Source organism: Triticum urartu, chromosome 6 (assembly GCF_003073215.2).
Source record: "Triticum urartu cultivar G1812 chromosome 6, Tu2.1, whole genome shotgun sequence".
In the NCBI taxonomy this organism is placed as follows: Eukaryota; Viridiplantae; Streptophyta; class Magnoliopsida; order Poales; family Poaceae; genus Triticum; species Triticum urartu.
In genome coordinates, this window is record NC_053027.1 from 2537920 (window position 1) to 2562154 (window position 24235).

A 24235-nucleotide genomic window follows, 5' to 3' on the forward strand; every position below is an offset into this window, starting at 1 on the left:
AACAAGTGAACATCACACATAGTTCCCCTATAGAAGTTTCCAAGTTTTACTTACCGAGGTAGCAATGTCAGAATATATTTACAGTACATTGTTTTTTTCTTGAATGTTTCATTATTTTGGTAAGACGAAGGATTCATAGCTTTGTTAGATCGATCACATTGAAAATATTTTGTTTACTCTCAGTCTCGCACCCTTTGACACTTCCAATAGCCACTATGAGTTGTGTTCTGCTCTAAGATGCTCAGCAAAAGACTACAAATTTCCGTAGCAACGCGCGGTGTATCTACTAGTCGTCTATAAATGGAGAGGCAAGCGACTGATATGAAATAAGCAAGAGGGTAGATGAAATAGTTCTTCTATCTATTCTAGCCTCCCCACCCGGTATCTCACTAGTACGAAAAGTCTTATAGGTGAACTCAAATAAGTGGCGGGCGCGGCAAGGCACCGGCCATAGCTATTTTGAAATGTTTGCAGTGGCGGTAATAAATTGCGTCCGTCACAACTAGTTTAACATCGGTGGAGGGCCCTTTGTCTTCCCCGCCACACGTAAAATCTTCTGTATGGGCTTTTTTCATAACTCACCTGTGGCGGGCACGAGCAGGGGCCCACCAAACGTATGTGTAAGAGCAGTGGTGGGCATCTCCTAACAACTGCCGCTAGTTGCCTTGCCCGATGCCCACTATTGGCAGAACATAGTTGTGGCCGGTGCCTAAATGCGCCCGCCATAGCTATACCCATCCACGAAAGTTCCACTTTCCACCAAAACCACCCCTCCCTCTCACGAAAAGGCAGTTTGAAATCTTAACTTCTCGATTCTATGCCGCGCTCGCCCCTCAACCCCGTGCCTCTCCGCCGCCGTGCCCCTCCTCCGCCACCGCACTCCTCCGGCGCCGCGTCTGCCCTCGTCACCGGGCCTTCCTCCACCGGACCCCCTCGGCTCCGCGGCCCGGCCCTAATCCCTGGTTGGGACCCTCTGTCACGGCCCTCTCATTGTCGGGGCCCTCCTATGCCCCTTCTTCACCTTGACCCATAGTCATCGGGCCTCCTCCACTGTCGCCCCGTACTTGCCATGGCCTCCTTCGCCAGTAGCAGGGGCATGACACTGCCGCCTCCCGCTGGCTCCTCCACCTCCGAGGCCACCACCGATCAGTCCTCCACCTCGTGCTCATGCAGTGTACTGCTAAGTAATGTGTATTGATTGTAATTGAATATTAGTGTTAGATTCATGTATGTAGATGAATGTTAGTGTCTATAAATTTGATGTATAGATTAGCTTTAGATTTGGTTCACACATTTATAGATTAACATATTTATAGATTGTCAATGAATATTTGTGTTTAGATTCACATTAGTGGATGAATTTTATAACAAGTAACTACTTTATTCACATTAGTACAGATTCAAATTAGTGTATGTTTAATATATTTACATAATCGGCACCCTTTTATTCAAAAGAGTGTAGAAAATATTAGTTGATGCCCAAGTTTTCTGTTCATCCACAGTCTTTAATATTGGTTGATGTTTAATAAATTACATAATTGCTAGGCTTTTATTCTATCCATGTCTTATATGTGTGAATATTCACATGCATGTTTATTTGGAGTGCTCCAATAATACAGAGCTTCAGAGGAGTGCAACAAATATCGTCAAACGTTGACAATTTTAGTTTCGCGAGATTTCAGATACTCAATGTTTCATTTTTTTTGCATAACTCATGCCTAATTTTTCTTTCCATCCTATAACTTACAGAATTATTTCATAACATGAACGTAGGCAATGAACGAAGGATGCCACTTACATGGAGACACGAGGCTAGGTGCATGTTACAAAATTCACCTAACTTGCAATGAGATCTCTGTTGATTTTCACGATGACTTTATGGAGTGGGTTGTATGTTCCATTTAATTAGTGTTATAGCTTGTGGTTTGGTAATGTTGCAACCACAATTGTCTAATTTCTGTTTTCTTTTTACCATGACGACCGTATCCCTTGTTGGGGAAGGGAGGAGTTCATGCTTGTGGCCAACCTGGCCATCAATGGGGAGTGGATGATTCATTTCAACATGATGTTGTTAAAAAATGGCATTTCCTTGACACTCACTCTCGCCAACGAGGGAGGGAGAACATAATTCCATTGTCAAAATTATATTGACATTGCCACACAATTCAGGATGCAAGCTAGGAAGTCGTTCTTACTTTTTGTTAACGAATTTGAGGAGGGTCATCGTGGTGGCAACAAAATCTATCTATGGTACGCTGTCTAACAATCATCGTAGTACATACTTCTGGTGATGATCAAGATGTTGTAAAAATATGTACTGCTTTCTGGCACTAGATATAGCACTTCATTGAATATATATGCTGTATGCACTTGTTTTATTGTACCGTATAAGTACTAAACATTAGAGAGTTGCTGAACATACATATGTTTATTGCATTATCTTGTACTAATATTTTTGCTTGATTAAAATTCGCTCGTGGTTAAGGTATGCTGCAATATGTATTGTAATTTCTTATCACCATCACTGTAATATATGATCTTAGTTTTATGTAAAATGCAGCCATGACAGCAAAAATGCCCGTGGCTGTAAAGATTTTAATTTGTATGACAAAGCTTTCAGTGATGGGCACTGAAACACGCCCACCACTGTTTAACTTTAAGCACTGGCGGGCCGCCACTGATGGTCTTTCTGCCCACCACTGTAGACTCTAACGAACGAGGGCCCGCCACTGATACATGTATATGTAGCTACACACGACCTCAACAAGGCTTTCCATTGCTTACGAGATGCTGGAGGCTAAAACGGCACTATCTTACGAGGGCCTGCTCGAGTCTAAGATTCCAAGACGATGTTGACTTTTTTAGTCATGTATTAACGGAGGAACGAATTAGTGAAAAATAGAATGGGACTGAATGCTCGGCTCTTTTGGTTCAGTAGCTCTGACGAGTCACCGAATAGTAGGAAGAAGCCAATTTGGTGACAAACTACAGGTTGAGTGTGGGCACATTAAAAGACAGTCAACTGTGTGTTAGCACATACGTGCATATATTTGTTTATTGTACTTCTTTTGTTAGCAAATTATCTCCTAGGGTCTTAGAACAATGGAGTATTGCGATTAGTTAATTTTTTTGGTCCTCTTGTTAAAAGATATATTTGAGTTACATGTATTTCGTAGTATAGGATTTGTAATCCGTCTCCTACCTTATCCTTTGGAGAGGCGTCTTGCCCTCCAGTATGGACTCCTATATATACTCGCCCGTGAGGCTTAATACAACATCAATCATATTCCGCTAATACCTCTCTATTCCCTTCTATCATGGTATCAACATAACCGGTCCAAATCCTGGCCGCCTCCCACCGCTTCCGCCTCACGCGCCGTCCTCGGGGCGGTCGCCCTTCATGACCGCCGCCGGGGGCCGTGCCGTCCGTACCTAGGGTGCGTCCGTCGGTCGTGTTGGCCGGCTTCCCTAGAGAGCCTTTTTTTCCCGATCTTTTATCCGGGTTTTCTGTCTACCGCAGGTCCTCTTAATCGGCCTTTTACAATTTGATTTTTTAATAAAAGATCGATTTGTGTCGCCTACCGCCGCCAAGAACCCTGCGCCTCTACTCCGGCACTAGCGCGAACACCCGGCCTCTTCTTCGACCCAGCGACCTCGCGCGACGCGGTGCCCCGTCACGGCCGTCGTCCGCCCGTCTGCCGGCCGTCACCGCCCCGCTCCGAACAGGGTCCCTACATCAACCACCATCTTCGGTACCTCAGGTTAGCCGACCCCTCGCTGGTTGCGTCGGGCTCACCGATTGCCTTCGACTAATAGGCCTCCTCGCCGGCTGCCGGGCGCTGGACGCGCTCATCTGCACGCGGTTCCCTGCCTGCCGTCGACGCCTTTGTCTGCTCAACCACCCCGCTTTAGCGTCATCATCACCGAGTAGGGCCCCCGACATCATGAGCGATCGGATTGATTACCTCACCGCCGCCATCCACACCATCCGCGCTGCACGAATGGCCTGATCAGTCGGTTGCACGCACCTTTGTAGGTGTTGTGAAGGCCGCACCTAAATACATCACGCCTCTCCACTGGTTGAGCAATGGGCTGCTGCTGCATCACTCCGTCGGGCCGAGCGTCGCCTCCCCGTGGTTCTCCCCATGGCTACACCGACTCGCACATTGGCGCTGCGTCGCCCCTTCTGGCCGTAGTGCCATGACACACCCGTCCCCACCGCCGCCCGAGGCCGTCTACGTGGCTGCACCGACCCGCGCTCCGCAGCTGCGCTGCCCCTTAGGGTCGTAGCGCCGCGGCCCATGGTCTACACTTCCGCCCCAGGTCTTCCCGCCGTCGCCCCGACTCGCCTGCTACGGCCGCATCGCCCCTTCGGCTCGTAGCGCCGCCGCCTGTGGTCCACTCCATTGTAACCGCGCATTGACTTCCCGTGTCATGCGCCATGCGGCGCCCCTCAGCATGGGAAAGCCACCATCATGGCCAGTCTTCGTCACCCTGTCGGATTCTTCCACGCCTACTTCGAGCATCGCTGCCACACTCCTAACTCTGTGGCTGCCACCGTCAGGCCGTCGTCGCAGCTCTCCTTCGGCATCACCGCCACTCGCTCACCCGCCGCCCGTCCACCCTCCTTTGTCTTCGTCCAGCACTAGCTCATCGCCTGCGTTGTCGTCATCATCCCGGACCACTTCGTCTACTCTGACCACCATTGGCGACATAGGCCCAGCGCCGATTAGCGTCGCAACCGTCATTGAGTCCTTCTCTGCTGGCCCCTCCGACTCCTCGACATGGCGTAAAACTCATGCAGGTCTCATCTACGCATGGCTGATGCTGGAAACACTGATGCGTGCCTTCATCCACGACGTTTCCACGGGCCTGGCAACTCTGGTGCGACGCTTCGTCAACTTATTTTTCGTCCGTCTATGTATGCCTGGTGCAGGAAACACCGAGCCATGCGTGCCTTCATCCACGACGTTTCCACGGGCCTGGAAACGACGAGCCCTAGGGTTTCACAAACCCGGCACGACACCTCGTCAACAACTACGTCTCTTCCTGGCGCACCACTACTTCGACACCTGTGCACCCATGACTAAATTGGCGCCTCCTTGCGCGTGCGGCTCCATGGCGACATCCTCGACATAGGCCACCCCGACTTGATATCGACCACGACATTCTTCGCACGGCTACACCACCCAAGCTCTTTCTCGACAACAGCACAAAGGACTATCACCTCACTTCAGCAACTCATCGGCTTCCTCTACTGTCCACGCGTCCGCGACGCGACACTGTCCCTGACGCTCCCACTTCAACTGTGGGGGATGTTAGCCCGTTGGCTGCTATCCTCTCTAGTCCGACCATCAGCGACGCTCCTGTTGTTTGCAACACTACAGCTACAACTGTGGGAGGGGGGGGGGGGTTTGAGATATATTTGAGTTACATGCATTTGGTGGTCTAGGATTTGTAATAATTCTCCTACCTTATCTCTAGGAGAGGCGTCTTGCCCTCCAAGCATGTACTCCTATATATACTTGCTCGTGAGGCTCACAACATCCTTCATATTCGGTCAATACCTCTCTATTCCCTTCTAACACCTCTACCTAGTCTCCCATAATCGGAAAACAGTTTTTATAAATCAGGCAAGAAACTAGCAAAAATGGGCCTTCTAACTAGTATACCGCCGGCAACTCCCACCTAGAAAAACGGATCGTTGACATGCCGCTCCCATGAACGACATGGCAATATCCCATCACTCCACCCTCCTGCCGTCGTCGGCGCCGCTACTCATAGCTCTTGTGGGGCTAGCTAGCACGCATGACAGCCCAGCTTTGCACGGTCATGGCCCTCGCCATGGCATGGGGTGCTGCGACTGCTGGATTCCGGCGGTGGCGCAGATGCAAAGTGGCGGGGAGACCGCATGGGTGAGGTGTGATGGTGGGCATGATCGGTGGTGGAAAAGTGCCCCGATCGGGAGGCACGACGCCTATCTAGTGGGTTAAGCGCTCCGCTCGGGCTCCTGTCGGTGATAGTGATGTGCCTTTCATGCTCCAGTTTCGGCCATGAAGTCTGTTGGGCCGATGGGCCTGGGAAAGGATCTCTTCCATTAGGTCATAGTGGATGGTGGTGTACTCCATCATGGGTGTTGTTCATTGTGGTGATCACTCAGGCATGTAAAGATATCTCTGCATATTGTGGTGGCCACCAAAATGTCTCCATGAGGGTTCCTCTCTCCATATTCGATTGTTGACTTTGCCGGTAAGACAACTCATGAGTGACTTTGACGTTGGTGCTACTCCAGCATCCGGTCTCAAGCTCTAGGGTGAAACACTAGTCCAACCTGAGTTGATTATACCTGGAAATGGCAATGTTTACGTTGTTACCTTGTTGAAAGCATTGCTCGGCTATGCTCAGACTCGTTCTTCATTGCGAAATCGTAGATTTTCGCCTTTGATGGTAAATTCGGTGAGGGGTCCGTTTGAGTGTCACTCCCTTCCTGAAGGGGTTGTTGTTCAAGAACCTCTTGATCTATCTGGTGCCATGAGATAGTTTGTGCTGAAATGGTCTTTGTTCTGTTTGCCTACCTCAGATCTGATTGTTTCAGGGATATTTTTTCCTTTTTCTTCACCTACACATAGCTTTGGTCTTATATGAATTACTATTTGTTGGTGTGTTTTTTGTGTGCATACGTTACCGTTATCTTTGAAACATCTATTTGCTCCATTTTGGGCCAGTAAAGTCGCCCCTAATTTGAAAGTTTAGTCTCCCACCCTGGAAGGATGTCTCTCTCCCACCACACGATTAGCACATATCATAAGTGAAAATATGCGTCTTTATGTTCAGTCAGTACCTCCTCATACTTGTCACCTGCTTTGACGAGAACAGAATAATATGTCTTTTCTATCACGCCATCTTGAGTCAGAGCTTCTACCTCATCAATGTAAGCAACACGTAACGATGGATACCTGAATATCAGATGGAATGGAGTAAACTTACTATTCAGGGGTTCTCTTTTCGAAGATAATAAAAGCACTACGTTTTGTACATTTTCAGGAGACGAAGGATATTCATATGACAAGCATTATCTTTCGGATTCCCGGATATTTTTTGCATGCCATATACTTGACATGAGATAACATAGGTGAATTTAATATCTGCAAGGGCCAGTGCCATATCTACAAGGGCTCCTCCCTCTTGATCGGATCGTGTTCTAAGACGGTTGAATTTAGCTGCAAAGAATATATTAGAAGTGTCTCAAATATTACAATGAAGAAGATTGGAAAAGACACTGAATGGACAAAGAAATAATCTAACCAATATCAGTTCTATCTTGAATGCATTGAATTTCAAGTGCTCTCCTATAGTACATCGTTCCTCTCACTAGCAATGTAAACACGAGTAGTTAGACAACAAGTTAGAAAAAGGTTAATGGACCAAAAGACATCGTTAGTGCCTTTACCAGTCCTGGCAAGCGTATGACCCCTGTAAGATGCCCAGGGACTGATTTCATCAATCCTTTTGTTAAGTGCCTCTTCATCCCTTGGTCTAAATCTTATCCGCTCAAGACAGTTCGTCCATTCGTCTGTTATGCAGATACTATGATGAATAACTTACTGGGAGAAGAAGGTAATTAACTTCCTGAATTATTATGAGATAAAAAATGTATTAAGAGCAAAAGTACCTGGGAATACTTTCCGTAAATAGAATATAATGGATATATGATTGTCATTCTGTCTATTAAGATCTTCTGGCATAAAGAATACATCCTCGTTGAAATATGGAGTTAAAACACTGATTCAAAACAAAATTTGTTGAACAAGAATTCAGTTCAGCAAAAAAGTGGCATGACCAAAAATAATTTTTATAACAGAGAAAGCAATAGTTGACATAAGCCAAAAAATATGAAATCAAGACAGTCACAGTGCCAGGAATTCATGAATGTGATATTAATTTAAACTTGGTATCTCAGTGCTCGCGCCACGCGCTGGCTCTGGGGCATGGCATCGAGCTTCTCGTGGACAGAGGCGGCTTCATCACCGGCGTGGTGGTCCAAACTTGAGTGCGACGCTGCGGCAATGGGTGGCAGTTATACTTCACGGCAACGCAGGTTTGCTAGGCATCTTGCTGCCTTGTGTGGCAGGAGATGCAAGCATTGAGGCCTGTCCTCGGCTGCTTCTCGTCCGGTCGTGCGATGTGCCTACATTCCGGATCCATGACGCAGAGTACGCCGGGGCTTGCACTGGTTGGATCTGAGCGGGTGCGGGGCTGTTATGCTGGTATTCCGGTGATTGTACTATTAATCTACTCCATGTTCTGTAATGGATAGATTGCTACTGGAGGCTAACATTCCACTGCCGTGCCTCGGCTAGCAGCTGCTTCGTCGTCCTCTTGCACTGCTGAACCTGACATTTGAAAAATTCTGACCAGCCCTGTGTTGCTCTTGGCCACAAGAGTGCCGCCTCCAGGCTGACGCCACCAACACCCTCTCTTCCATGAGTCCTCCCCTCGCCGCTGCCTTTGGCCAAAGACCTTGTGGTGGGGGGCGGCAAGACGACGTGTTGGATTCTTCTAATCTCCGCAGAGACCACCATGGTTGGCGGCGGTTCTGGATAGTCTGTGCAACGCAGCGGCGACCTCGCTGCAAATAGGTGGCCACCCAGAGATCGTAATGAGCGTTCCTTACCCCATATCCGGTGTTTGGCTTCGCCGGTGACATGCAAACTATGGATGAAGACCTAAGGCAGAGGGATGGTTGTGCAGTCCGCACATCGCATGTAGCTGTTGGCGGTATCGTGAAAACGTCATGGCAACAACACATGAGTGACTTCGATGGTGGTGCTACTCGAGCACCCGGTCTCGAGCTTCGGGGTGAAAGCCTAGATCTAACCCTAGTTGGTTATATCTGGCAACGAAGATGTTTTTCTTTCGCTACTTGTCTAAGGCCTTGCTCAGATATTATACTGGGACTGATTCTTGAGGGTGAAAACTTAGATTCTGTCCTTGGGTGTTTCGATCCAGTGATGGCGGTGCTTGAGCATCGCTCCCTTCTTGAAGGTGTTGCTTTTAAAGAACATTCGTTCTTGTGTTCTCATTGGATGGTTGATGCGGATATGGTCATTTTTGTAATTTTTAAATCAGGTATCTGATCTTTTTTCCTTGCCACATAGCTTTGGACTTTGTTATTTGATGGCGTATTTTTGTGTGCATGCAGTGGTGTTGGCTGCGGCATCCTAGCTATGCAGAGGCAGGGCACGGGCTCATTGTTTTATCCTTACAATGGTCCATTTTGGGTCAATAAAATCCATCCTTTGTCAAAGCAATACCTACGTATTGAAAAATTTATACTATCTTTCGTACAATTATTAGTTGTAGAGTTTTTTCAAAATTCTGTGTTGCCAAGCGAGTACAGATTGAACGTGGCTTTCCCACTGGAGAGAGAAAGAGAGACCAGAACATCTTGCCAGTATTGGTTGTAAAAGAATATGATGGGAAATTTGGTTTTCTTACCTGAAGGACATCATGCTGCGGACCTGCGGAGCCCTTGGCATATTCATAAATAGTGAGTTTGAAAAGAAAACCATCCTGCGCCGAGCTTCCAAGTTTGTCGGTATGTATGTTGCAGATTCTTTCGTTGTCAACAACAGTTGAAGTCTAACACACTGTTAACACATAATTCCAATTAATAATGATAGGATACATGTGGTTGTAAAGTTACAAAACCTGATACTATTGAAGTAAGTAGCTCAAAAGGACACATGACCTTCTCCCTAAAGGCTTCATCACGTAATACATCTAGTTTTAGACTCGCAAACAACTCATTGTCTCTGTCATCATCCTTCAAAAGACTGCAGGTTTGTGCAAACCACGTGATTGTCAAAAGTCATTCCTGAAGGTGCACATTACAGCATATATCTTGTCTCAAACGGACATCGAAAATTGCAGCGCATCAATGGGCCCGGAAAACACAAATATAACAAATTGTTTTGATGATATTAAAAAAATGCCACATCCATGCCAAAAAGAACAGAGCTACATGACATGACAAAAACTACCTAGCTAGGGTATTATTAATACACATAACAGATAGTAGTGAGGGCTTACCCTTGTCCACTCTTCATAATATCATGAGTAATGATTTTCATTATATCTTGTAACAGGTTGACAATTTTTTCCTTTATTGATTCAATGACCTTCATAAGCTTTATTGCGTCCTCGACCTCACTCATAGTTTTTTGTGGCTTTGTTGGTAGATTTTCCTCAAGCACAGGTTTCTATAAATAGATTGATCAATTTTTAAAGAGTTAGAATGAAAATTGCTAATATTACATCAACAAATTCGGTTAAGAAAACAGAGTGCAATTGATTATCAGTACCAGTATCAGACTTAGGAGCATATCAAACTTAGCACTTAGCTCAGGAAGTTCATCCAATCGGAATTCATCCACGAGGGACTGATATCGTATGCTATCTTCAATGCTATCACGTATTTGATCAACAACACTGTATCAATGACATAATGGAACGTTAATTAGATTATCTCGCCACATAACCATATGGAAAATTAGTTAAACCAATATAAACACAAGTTTAATCATCAGCTAAGAGGATAGATGGAAAATGGCTTACTCCCTATCACTTAGGTCTCCAATAAGGCTGTACATGATATTTAACAATGTATCATAGCATTCCTTTACGGCAAAATAAATATATGGATCTTGGTTTATCCGCTTTCTCAATTCTTCATCCCTTTCCTTCACACCCTTTACCATGCCAAGTGCTGTTGGAATCTAAAATAGCCTAGTCATGAGCATGATGGTGCCTGGCCGGAAAAAAATAGTAGTTCAAGTGGTGGATGATTGAAATGGCATACCTTATTTGCAAGAAGGAAAATAGGGAATTGAAAAACACCATTGTCGCCTATAGATGATGGAACAACCAATAAATCTCTCTCCCTACAGACAAACAACAGCGCAATTTTAGAAACATGTTAATAAAAAGAAAAAATATACTAACACCAAATATAAACCTATTGCTTATTAAGTCTTCTTCTCGCAAGGAGTTAATAAAACAATTCCATATGTCGGAGAACTTATCCATATGCAAATTTGTGTCCCCCTGGTGAGAAGAGTTTACATAAAAAATATATAATAAATAAATCAGCTAGTTGATAATAAAAATGAGTGGTAAATAAAATGTTGATAACAAATATTTGGAAAAACTGGACCTGGTGCCCATGACTATTTGATTGACTACCGTGTGCAGGCACAAGATTTTTGCAAATGGCTCCTGGGATTTCCTCAAATCTCGATTTTAACATCCCAAGGGTTTGGATCTGTACCAATGTCGACATTGCTCAAGCGTTAATTGTGGAAAAAATAGAAAGGCTTAAAATTATACAAATATACATATACTACTAACCTCACCCAAGCGGCTGAAGAACCCATTTACTCCTCCACATATTGTGGAAAAAATGACATACCATATTTGTGTGTCCACAAAGTATACCTTTACGAAAAGTTCAAATGAATAGCTTGAGACTGGGAAATTGATAAACCCCCGAAAGTCGCATAAATTCGTACATACCATGACAATCGGAGCCCATAGAGAAATAATTACACCAGAAGTGTGCCGCACTATAAAAATGCAGCATGGTATAAGTCGTTCAAACTTTATGCAAAGAAATTACATATGATATTGCAATGCTAAAACATAATCTTACAGTAGTCCTTCCCCACAAACATAATTGCCTTGGTAAGTCTAACTATAGGAGAAATCTGTCAATGGTGATCATAACAAAAATAATCTCAGTACAACTTGAACATATGAAGTTACACAAGATGATGAAATTTGGTTACATGTACCAGAAATTTAAAATGGGTTAGAGAAATCAAGTGCTGGTTAATCCACTAATCTTAGCATAGTGATTGTGTTTGGCAAAGTAGCAATAGATAAGGAGTGTTCATGAGTATAATTGTGATAAACTAAGAGCCTAGCTCGTAACACCAATGTAACAATCACCCCCGACCACTAGAGGGGCAGACCCAGGATTCATAACTATAGGCCTAACATCTAGGGATCAACCCTAGGTTATTCACCTCAATTGCTACTGATTTACTTCTGCAATCCGGGAGAGAAAGCTCAAGTTTTTGTCAAAATCTAGCATCTATTGTCTGACAGGGAAAGCGCAAAATTCTTGGTGATGAATACGAATGATGGGAACCTTAATTATTATCTCACAGAGACTTCATGGAGCTGCCATTGTGTGGTAGCAGCCTCAGGTGGGGCAGTGCTCATCATGCTAAAACATTTGATCACTTCGACCGGGTGTTGATGTCAATATACTAGGAAGACACAGAGACAAACTGTTACATACTTTGAGCTAAATTTGAAATGGGCCAGAAGAAGAATAATGAGAACCCACCACAAATCAAGGTAGACCGGTTATCGTTGATATACATTTGAACTACAACACCGGAAATAATCTATATAATTAATGACTAATTATGTGGTTAGTTGAGCAAGCTATGGGAGGAAATATTTCTCACTTGAATAATTCTTGGCTGACATGCTTGAAATCATGGTCCAGCACATGTCTAGGCATAGGAGGTGCAACTCACGTACTAGTGCACGTATGGATTACCAGCTTTTGATTGACCAAGATGGCATAGGCCATGACAAATATTATTACAATGGGTTCTTAGATTGCTCAATTCCCAAAACTAAGGCTCAATACTTAATATATCGAATGGAGGAGCAGATTCTAAAGGCAACAAATAATTGCCCTTTTGACTAGCACCGGAGCACGATGCTTCCACATCATTGTTCTTCAAATCGGCATGGTTGTTGGGATGATAATATGAGATCCCTTGATGATTTTGTCCCGATAGTTGTAGTCTGTACCTCATCAACCAAGCCGTCATATCAACGACCCCCAAAAGTGACCAAGTATTGTACGACAAGTAATTCATCATTTATATGGGCCTCCTGTAATATGTTGGGCCACAACCATCACCGTGTCATGTACTCCAGTTACAACAAGTGTGAAACAGATGGGAATACATAACGAAACTACACTGCATAAAAATGTGGATCTTCTCGTTGACACATGTCCATCTAATGCTATCGGGGAAGGCATGACTCCACCTTCTTCAATCGTATGCATTCATAGGTTTGAAGTCACATAGGCTATAGATGAGGAAGGACATGAAGGCATATATTATTTGAGGATACAAGGGCTAGGGTTAATAAAGAACTCCAACTAACGTATTAATTCAACACCCAATTCAAAGCCAAAGATATGACCGAGTTCAGGAGCCCAAGTTGAACCAATTGGCATGTAGTAAAATTATCCGAGGCTCGAGGATTTGTTCTCTAACCATCTGGTCTTGTGCCTCAAACCATCTACTATAGTTATAAGGGTAGTCATAGATGTGGGACTATACAGCCTCATTCATTTCTATTCTTCTGACTCTACCTACGTAGGACCTAATAAGCCCCCATGACCTTGTATGAGCATTTGGCCCCATCTAAACCTAGTGTTATGGGGACTGGACTATATATAACCTTCCCCACCTCCGTTTTGAACAAGCTTGGTGTTATTATGACTTCAGAACTATGCTCCTTCCCCCCTAGGGCAAAGGCCTCCACATATGGATGAGAACCAAGACCTCCTCATGGAGATGAACCATTTCCATGTTAGATTTTAGCTTTCTCCATCAGTATTCGCGATGAAGTCACACGCGCCCACCCTAAGTTTCCGCCTCCAGAAATAGGATACTGATTACCTTCGTTCACCTCTTCACCACCTCACTTGTATGTGGGTCTACAAGTTTAAAGGCTCACTATGATGGTTCTCTCAAGTGCTAGAAGGATCGTCTTGAGGTCCATGCCTTTCGGTAGGAGCATGGTTGTGACTATTATTAACATCCTTTTTTTATCATTTTCATGCCAAGAATGTCTTCCTTAATTTGAGCTGCGTGAGGAGGACTGCCTGTAACCACCACCTTTTTATGGCTTGGTATGTTGCCTTTGTCACCCCCATATATGGTCTTAATAAAGCCTCTTGTGCCGGGTTTGACCACTTCACCTCCTAGGTCACTTCTGCCCCTTGATGAGTGGTATTTGTCCAGATTACATCCCTAGGTTGAATCTTTCTTGTATATGACTATGACATGATCATCACTGGAGATGAGTCTGGGTACATCGCCTTTGAAAAGGCTCATCCCATTGAGTAGTTTTTAATATTTGATCTTCGCCATCTTTGCTACTACCTTGGGATAGAAAATTCTTCTACCTCCGATGGCTTCCTTATATTTCTTCTGCTGCTCTTATTGATGAGCGCATTGTTGAGACTTTGATGGAGCTAAATGTCCACTTCCAAGATCTTGGTGATAACCCTCAGCCTGATATGACACGTTATGACCATCCTGTTTGGAGCCTTATCTATCAATATGTCACACGTCCAGATATCTCCTATATGTTCATAATTTGAGTTAGCTCATCTCTGCTCCCACTTCACTTCACTATGGTCACCAACCATGAGCTCTAGGATATCTTCGTTGGACTATATTTCACCATCTTCCCTTTCGAGGCTCCAGTTCATTACAACTTCGGGACTATTCAGTTGTTACTTGGGCTAGTGATCCATGTGATCGCCGGTCGCTTTCTACATACTTTGTGTTTCTTGCTTATACTATTAGTGCCTAGAAGATAACTAAACAACCTTCAATTTTTTGATCGAGTGGAGAGGCTGAGCTGCAAGACATGACTCATTTGACAGTCAAGGTGACTAGGATATAGTGATTGCTCGAGGATTTTTGTGTTTTGTCATTATACCGACTACTCTTTTGTCAGATAGTACATGAGCTATTAGTACATTGAATGACCTTCTGATTCATGAGCTAGCAATGCACATTGATGTATATACTTCCTTTGCGCTGCTATGTGTGCAGATCAAGTGATTCCTCTCCCGCATGTGGCTTCTGAGCTACATTTAGCGGATGTATTCGCAAAGGCATAGACTATAGCACAACACGACTTCAGTGTTATTGATCTTCCATGAGTTTAAGAGGGGTTTGTTAGAGTTTTACATCTTTCTATCGCACCCGTCTCGAGATAATCCTATCTTCACCCTCCATTGCTCATCTCATTATTAGTGCAAAAAACATAAAATGGTGTCCAAAGAGTAGATTGTCACGTTAATACTACACAATATGGAGGCACGAGTGACTTCCTACTAGTAATTGTTGCACCTACTTGTGACTGGGGAATGTCGGTCTCAACTATTAGGTTTGCATTTTTATTATACATGATTAATTCCACTGTTAACGTATGATAGTTACTATTTTTATAAATCTTATAATAACTTGATTTCCTTGGGTTATGGGCATCCTCGTTATGCAGAGTGTCAGTCTCCTGGACGCTCCTCTTTGAGGTGCTACATTAGGTGTTGTTTGGCTAGCACCAGAGTGTCACTCAATGGAAAACTGGAACGACATGTGTGGCACAACAAAGAGCTTCAATACGGGAGATCATTTGTTTGCCATGTTGTTCATGCCCATCCATCAACAACATTAACTGCCTTATTCGTGACTTGCTTACACTCGTCGAGCATTTATGAGGTTCGCACACCAACTTTTCCAAGTCATCGTTCTTCCGATTCGGTTGTTCGAAGGCCCATGCTATTGAGTTGGCCTGAATAATAGGGTGCAAGCTAGCTCCCTGTGATAGCCCCACTAAATAGGGATGATAGACCACTTATAGAGAATGTCATTCCTTTTCGGGAGCCCATTTGGAAAGAACTCGAAAGTTAAGCGTAGTTAGCTCGGAGCAATTTCAGGATGGGTGACCGACTGGAAAGTTTGTGCCAGGTGCGTATGAGTAAGTACAAAGTTAGCAGGAAAGACTAGTGTTGATATGTGTGGTCAGTCTAAGTCCCACCATGAGTAACGGCTAGTAACCAATGGGTGTGTCCGGCGTGTTCCAAGTTGTTCTCCGAGCAGAAGGTCGGGTTACACGGATGTTTGTGGTGCAGCTGTGTGGTCATGTTGTTCATGACATTTGTGGCCCACCGTGGTACACGACATGGCACATGTGCCAGACTGAATGCGAGATGTGCCAACATGGAAGGTTCATGTAAACCGATGAGGATATCGGATCCTTTGAGTGGGGTATATGTGTTCAACTGACCTCCACCTAGGAAGATGTCACACCAGGAATGTCATCTTCCTAGGTGGAGGTCAGTTGCACAGGAACGTGTTCAATCTGTTTATGGAAACAATCATTAGGCAGGAGATCAGCTAAAGCATTTAGTTTCAGATGGGCACCTAGGATTTGTCACGATGAAACTGTATATACATATAAGGCCGCGATATTCATATCGCCAATGCAATGCAGCAGGACCTCGTCTGCAGGAAAGATCCTTGATTTCTTTGGTGTGGGTGTCTACTCTTTTTTTGTGGGGTTGGTGTAAGCGTCTACTCTTGGAGCAAACAACTAGAAGTGACTGTTCACACCAATTTCATGCAAGGTGGAAATTCAGATTGCTTTGCAAATGATGAAATGTGCCCTCATGAGAGTCCCATGCAAGTAATAGGGCCTCCTTCTGTCGACGGTTGAGAATGAACGATTTTGCAGATATTACTTGACAAAATGGTTGCGGAGTTGCTTGATTTATGGTGAATCACTTCACATGCGTGGAAGGATTGTATTGCCTAGGGCCTCATGTCTAGCACGGTTTTTCCTTGGCTAGTGAAGGCAACTAACAATACCAGGTGGGCATTTGTTCGGAAGATCGCTAAGATGATACTTACGATGTGATCGCGTCATTTCTTATTTACTAGTGTTCACCCCATCAATAATGCTGGTCTGGATCGAGATCCTCGATCCTCAGTTGCTTGGCAATAATCTAATGGATCCTTTGGATGTGTTTGCAGCGGATTGACTTTGAGTATATAGGTATTTTTTTATCTTTGTATTCGGAAGAATATGGATTTGTTATCGATCACCTAACTTATCTTTAGGGGAACCTTCCTACCCTCCAATCCTTGTACTTTATATCAACTGCCAGAGATGTTGAATCCACAACATAGCGTATTATGCCAATTATATTCCTCTTATTACATGGTATGTGTTGCAAGTTCCTGTACCTAACTCCATTGCATCATACTGTCTGCACCATGTTGCCCCTAGGGGGTTGGGTTAGCAGTTGTCTTGTTTGTTACCTGGTTTGTTTTACCCCGGCCCCCTTTATTTTTTCTATTTTGTTTATCATTGTGGCGACTGAGCGGAGAACTCTTGTAATTGTTGTTTGCTTCTCTTAATGAAAGGGAATGCATAGCTTGTACCAACCTCGACATAATAGCTGAAGACAAACTTGCATATAATCAATAGCATCCAGAAAGATGTGTACCTATTTATAAAGAACAATAGTTTTACACAACGTGATAATATGAATAAGCTAGGTTAAAAAGCGGTGACTTACTTAAGAACTGAGCATGTGTCCTCATACATGCCTCGGGCTACATATAACCGTGGCTGAGTGATAAAATAACATGAGTGAGAACTGGCAAGTGCAAATAATTCAAGAAAGAAATCATGTACATAGATCTAGTCCTCTGAAAAGAAAATTTAAATTGTTGAAGTGATATATACCTGATTCCACCACAAAAGAAGTCTAACAATACGAGAATTGGAATGCTCGGATGTCCTTCGAATTGGTGGACATATGAAAAAGAAGGCACTGAATATGTTCGGTAACATGTAAAGAGTAACTGCAAAGCTATAAATAGATTCACTCTGGATATTCCCAATCCAAATGTTAAGCAACTTCACAAGACCTCTTGGACGATTTTGAATAGAACTTAAGTACGATGTAGGAAGAATAATCATCCAGGCAACTGCTACAACAAATTTTAAAATAAATCGTATCATCTGCGAGCACACCAGACTTCTCCAGGCATCCCGATTAATAACTAACTCAAGTGTGGCTGAAAAAGTTGAAGGGACCAATCTTAGAAACTTTGCGGCATTTCAATCAGGAACTAGAGCCAAAGTATTTTCAAATTCTATAGAGATGCGAAAAAAGAACAAGACATGTTTAAATAATTAAAATAAATCAACTATGTCAGTTATCAAGATGCATTTACTTTTTGAATTACAAAATACAGTCATACCTTGAAGAAAGTTTAGAAATGCAGCTGTTATGAATATTGTCAAAACATTCCTGAAAACATTTGGTTCCAAAATAGCATAGAGTGATCCAGAAGGGCTCCAAGCAACAATTACCATGGCCTACAAAAAACTTCACATGACATGGCAAAGAAAGAAAAACATAACCCCTTTGTCTATTTATAGAAGCCCACTTTGTAATTTAATTAGGTCTATCTTTGACAACTGAGTTGACCAAGAAAAATATATATTACACTCCCTTCTTTTTTTCAACACGGCCGTTATCCGATTTTTCAAATAACAAGAAAACAAAGCCAACTAATAAGTATAATGATTAACTGTGTTGAAATTTCTCGTGTTCATGGAAAATTAAGCATGTAACACGGGGTGAATCTTTCTCTATGGCTGCATGCATGGTTTTTATTAATAAGCCACATTGGACAAGGCAAAAATTGAATTAATTATTCTCTGAAATAGATAATGGCCTTGTATAGATGCAAATTGTATTTTGATACTTTTCTTGTATTTGACAGAGGAGGGAGTATGCCATAAACAATATACCATTGAAAGTTAAATTCCATAAATTGATTTTTTTGGCATATCACATATAATTTGCTGGTGAAATCAATGGTCAAAGTTATATTCAAATTATTAAGTGGTGTTGCATAAAAAGATGGAGGGCGTGAGAATTTGAATTTAGTCATCAAAGGCCAATAGATATACCTGGAAAGCTAATACAAAGAAAGACCATAGTCGATCAAAGCTTCTGAAGAGGTGCAAAAATGTACGAACTTCAACAAAATTAATTTTGGACATCCTCCGTGTGCTAACCACATGACCATGTGGCTGCATAGTGTATAAAACTAAAATTAGCTCGACTATCTTGCCAAATATAATTAGATTTGATCAAAGTCTTCAGCAACATGCATCTGAGTCAATGAGTGCAAATGCATACATGTCCACTTAGTCTCTAAATAATAATATGTCACCATTAAAAAAGGAATACAGACCAAAATTTGTTATGTGTGAATTATAGCTGCTTATATTACCTTATTGTATATGAGAGATATCCTGATACAACACCTGTACACGAACGATGTATTGCCCCATGCAATACATAAGTTTGTATTCCTTAACAAATGTTCCCGTTTAGTTCTTCTCCGTTCACACTGCTCACTCTCACCAGTGTGGCTTCAAATAAAACATGCTCAGTAGCAATACCGCATATTACAGGTTGCTTACATCACTCAGACGAGTGTGAATCAGTGCATGGGGAAGTGACAACAATAGTAGCGACCAAGTAGTAACAACTAACAAGCGTTGGGTAGCTGCAGAGTAATGAATACCAACAGGGAGCAGATTACTTGAGGCTAGGTAGCTAAGCAATCCAGGCAGTTGACAGTCATGGATCCGTAGAAGTACTTCAGTCAGTGTTCGAGGTCGACGTTTTGTGGTATCTCCTATGCTTTTCTCTACTCAACGACAAAGTCAGCGATTGCTTGAGACTTGATGGCTGATCGGTTCTTTTACACGGGCTCAAATTTTAAGAGCTCGACTTCCCACTTGGCCACAGGTCTGGTGGCGTCGTTGCTGTTGATGATGTCTGAGAGTGGGGCGTGGGTGACCACTGTGAATGTGTTTCCCTGAAAATTGTGGCATAGCTTCCGGGCTGCCATGAATACGTCATATGTCATTTTCTTGTAAGGTGGGTAACGCAGATATTACTTGCACTGACGTGGTATACTGAACCGTCAACCCGCTGTTCCTTTCCTTGCTCTTCCAGTTTACTGCTATGACCATGCCTACCAACTGTGTGGTGGCGGATATGTACAGCAGCATCAGTTCGTCCTACCAATTGTCCTTTGCTTTGTCACTCCAGTGGACTTTACCGCCTTTGTCTAGGACATGGTATAACGAGAGTGCTTTTTCTCCAAGCAAGCATATGAACCGGCTTACGGCTGCTACGCATCCCGTTAGTTTAAGGAGTCCTCGTGCTGTCTCAGCTGGCTCAAGCTCGACGATGGCCTTGCTTCTCCGGGCTTGCCTCCATGCCTCGCCAGGATACAAGGAAACCGTGCAGCTTTCCATAGGGGACCCCGAAGATGCACGCTTCTGGGTTTAGTTCCATGCTGAACTGACGTGAATTTGCAACAAAATTCTCGAGGTTGACTAGGAGGTTTGTTCCACTGGTTGATTTAATAACGATGTGGTCGACAAATGCTTCCACATTGATGCCCATCTGGTGATGCGGACACTTCTGCATAGTGCATTGACATGTTGGTCCGGTGTTCTTGAGCCCGAAGGGTGTTGTCACATAAAGAAAGGCAAGAAACATGTGATAGATGAAGTTATCTATTTGTCGGACTCCTTCATCCTGATTTGATGGTAGCCAGAATAAGCGTCCAGGAAGTAGAGTCTTTTGCAGTCTGTGGTGGAGTCTGTGGTCTAGTCATTAGGGGTAAGGGTAATGGGCCTTTGGGCATGCTTTGTTGAGGTCCATGTAGTCAACGCACTCCTGCCAGGACCTGTTCTTCTTGCAGAACATCACGAGGTTGGCCAAACACTCGGGATTGGCAACCTCCGAGATAAGTCTTTGTTGTGTGGTGAAACATCGGAGGGCCTGCTTGATAGGCCCGGTATCCTTCCGAACGATCATGTCGCGCTCTGCTAGCGGGCATCACTGCCATATCGGCAGGCTTCTAGGCGTAGATGCCCCATTGTTCCTCAGGAGCTATACGAGTGTGGCCTCCTGATGCGGGCTCATGCCCCCCACCCTATAATCACTGCGTTCGTTGGATATTCGGGGTTCACCTAAAATTTCTTTGTTTCCTCAGTCAGTTGGATGGCCAGTCTAGGCTTGTCCTTGGTCTTGTGGGGTAGGTTGCAGATGCCGGATCAACAGATTTCTTGATTTCTTTGAGCTATGCGAAAGCTAGGGCGGCCTCTATGAGTTCAACATTGGCGACTTTCGCTTGAAGCGCATGTTTTGTGCTACCATGGACGGTGATCGTACCACTCGGCCCCAGTATCTTCAGGTAGAGATAACCATATGAAGGCCGCACCAAGAATGTTACATAGGCTGGAGTGCCGAGGATGATGTTGCCGCCCATACGAAACGGCGCGACTTCGAAGCGGATTGTTTGACCTAAAGTATAACTCGTCTCCAGAGATGACCTCCATATCAAGTGGTTCAATGGTTTGCGTTTGTTTGCCAGATACAAACCATGGAAGCCGGTTGGTGAGTGGCTCACACGGGACATAGAAATTACCATCTTTTGTTATGGTGTCAGGGCAGATGACATTTATCCATCTGTCCCATTCATCAAGACGCAGGGGAGGTGGAAGCCCTCGGCCACCTAATCGGACACCAGGGAGAAATTTTACGGTTGGGGGATGTAAGCCAAATGTTCAGTGCGGTTGCTGACACGATTGGATAGACCACACCGCATGTAATCTTTTGAGCCCGTTGTGTGCTGGTGCGCTAGAAGATCATGTGGGCAGTTTGTGAATAGGCGGGATGGTGGATTGGTGAAGATCCAACCACTCCGTGAATGGCTAGGCTTGGCATATCCTCTAACGGCAGGGGTGATGGAGGACCATTGAGGCACGTCACCCTGCTGGTCGAAGTGAAACTCGAGTCTCCCGAAATGAATGGAGCAGACCGGGCAAGGCGAAGTCTTAGACGTTACCGTGGCCGGCGGCCACTAATTAGAAGGAACCGAAGATGAAATTTTGGCCTAGCATGGTCATCGTGCATAACTAGAGATCCGATCTATGGTCGGTGTCCGGCCAACATATTCCCACTTGGCGCGCCAACTGACAATACATGAAACCGTGAGTACCCTCATTAGGGAGGTAAACATGGTTGGAAGTACCAAAAGGGAGTACGCACAAAGGGGTTACCCACATTGGTCGCCCAGGGTGAGGTAATATCCTATGTCCTTATTTGTGTTTTGTATTGGTATGGGAAAACTTCGTGCGAGGGGCTTCCAAGATGATGTGATTGTGACTACCAAGAGTATGATTTATGGATTCAATGGGAATGGCTAACCCTATCCTCGCCTTATATAGGAGACAAGAGCTAGGGTCGACACGCTCGTAACTGACCTCACATCATGGTTTTCTTTGGTTCTACGCCAATATGGTCCCTCTCCCTTCGAGCCAGGATCCTGGGATGCTCCCTTGAGTTGGAAAGCCCCTTGGGCCCTGAGGCCCTCCCAAAACCAGACTTCCTATCCGATGGGCCTGCCCTAATACATTGTACCATTTGAGTAGTCCTAGAACTTATTAAGAACATCGCCGAGGAGAATTCGGTGAGTTGCGGAGTCGTGCAAGGTAGCACGTTCAGTCGTCATCATGTTTGTGAGTCATCGCCATATCAAAGTGCTCGTCTCTGTGAAGATGTGTTCAGTTGAAGCGGTGTCCACAATGTTTCTTGAGTTACGTCGATGTCCTCCTGGAGCTCCCTGGTTGTTGCCAGCATGGATTTGGTTTGATGCCGAAGGCAGACGGTCGTAGGCAAAGTTATCATAAACTAGTGAGGTGCGCGACCAATGGAAGGCGAATCTAGTGTAAGTAAGGACAATAGAACTACCGAATGCAAGGCAGTGGCCCAGCAATGGCATTGGCACAACAGAGGAGAGCAAAAGAGGTGTACTTGTGTTTAGCTGATTTGTCAACATATTGTGAAACTACCACAAGTTAAGATCATGGAGAGCACAAGGAGACGCCATGTTTGGATTCGAGAGAGGTTGTTGGAACTAATCTAAATTTCTAAACATGTCCTAGTTACCAAATCATATACGTATCTGCAGTACATGCCTTGGTAACTTTTGTTTACCAAGATTAGAAAGTTATCAAGTTCAGTACCACATGTCTTCGATTGTATCAGGCTTGGACCTGTCCATGTTGGGGTAGGATTTCAAGCTCAGGTCGGCTTGCTACGGGTACGTTAGGTCCTGTAAAAGAATATTTGTACTACCTCTGTTTTTAAATGTAATATGGTTTGACAATTTTAATTGAACTACCCAAACATATTATATTTAGCAACAGAGGGAGAGTTTTGTAACCAGACAGTTGGTCAATTCCAGCATGAAAGCCTCAGGCTAGGGTGTGGATGGGACATGGGAACCCAGATTGACGGCACCTGAGGGCGCGTCGATGACCTCCAGAACCATCACAATTGTCGCTGGAAGAGAGACGTGGATGTGATAGTAGAGGGATAATACTGATGCTAGATGTTTAGAGAGCAGATTTAGTCCCAAGGAGTAACTTTTGAGAGAGAAATGCTCAAATTTTGAGTTACTAAAATATAGGAGAAGAGCTGGGTAGGTCTTAATCCCATAAACAATTTTCTATGGATTAATGGATTAGAGGGGATGGGCTATAGATGCTCTAAACGTGTGCCTTCTCTTGATTTCCTCCCTCAGCTAAAATCTCTACGTGGGTGGTCCCTCAAGTTATTTCCATTTGCACCGTAGCTCAAAAATGTTGGTAGGCCAACAAAAAACGCTGAGGTGGCACAAAGATGGAGAATTCATTCGGTCCGTGTTTATTCCCTAAACTAAAACTGATTTTAACGAGATTTAATAGTGAGTGGGGCTTGGACTCCTGTGGCATATATGCTTAACTAAGCTCACTGATTACTCCATGTTTCCTTAATTAATTAGCAAACCCAATCAGAGAATGGCCACGGGGGCCTCTGCTAGGCATGCCAAATCGCTAGTAACTTGGGAGTGTAGGGAATGGTTCAGTAGTGACCAAAATTGTATGTTGTTGTCCCGAGTTTGCCATTTGTAGCGATGGTGTCTTCGGCGCAGCACATAGCTCGCTGAACCAACAAAATTGGTACTTCACTGTTTAGGGAGCACCGATGCGGTTGAGGGAGAAATAGAGTATTATACATAAGTTAATGGAGTTCACATGCAATTTTATCAAAAATATATCAAACCAGATAGGAAATACTTTTGTATTTTCAATCTGGAAAGTTCTGCACAGATGTAGTTCAATGTTTAGTTTATTTCCCATAGGCCACTATACTAGACAAACTGAGGTTGTGAAGGTTAATGATGCATGC

General features: G+C 44.1%; 1 protein-coding gene across 3 annotated transcripts in view; it reads right to left on the reverse strand.

Annotated features, from left to right (window-relative positions):
- Positions 1 to 19005, reverse strand: part of LOC125512121 (callose synthase 7-like) — a gene marked incomplete at its 5' end in the record, with an annotated part of 38352 nt that extends 19347 nt beyond the window's left edge. For all 3 annotated transcript variants that reach the window (XR_007285215.1, XM_048677186.1, XM_048677187.1), the window contains 21 exon segments: positions 6842 to 6956; positions 7037 to 7220; positions 7306 to 7371; positions 7451 to 7573; positions 7673 to 7782; positions 9499 to 9650; positions 9752 to 9836; positions 10093 to 10262; positions 10365 to 10491; positions 10618 to 10778; positions 10862 to 10943; positions 11018 to 11106; positions 11216 to 11323; positions 11410 to 11496; positions 11575 to 11624; positions 11711 to 11765; positions 17341 to 17401; positions 17474 to 17526; positions 17644 to 17978; positions 18165 to 18282; positions 18883 to 19005. Coding sequence is in view for 2 of the 3 variants with exons in the window: in XM_048677186.1 (XP_048533143.1) it covers positions 6842 to 6956; positions 7037 to 7220; positions 7306 to 7371; positions 7451 to 7573; positions 7673 to 7782; positions 9499 to 9650; positions 9752 to 9836; positions 10093 to 10262; positions 10365 to 10491; positions 10618 to 10778; positions 10862 to 10943; positions 11018 to 11106; positions 11216 to 11323; positions 11410 to 11496; positions 11575 to 11624; positions 11711 to 11765; positions 17341 to 17401; positions 17474 to 17526; positions 17644 to 17978; positions 18165 to 18282; positions 18883 to 19005 (2454 nt within the window).
- Between the last annotated feature and the right edge of the window lie 5230 nt (positions 19006 to 24235).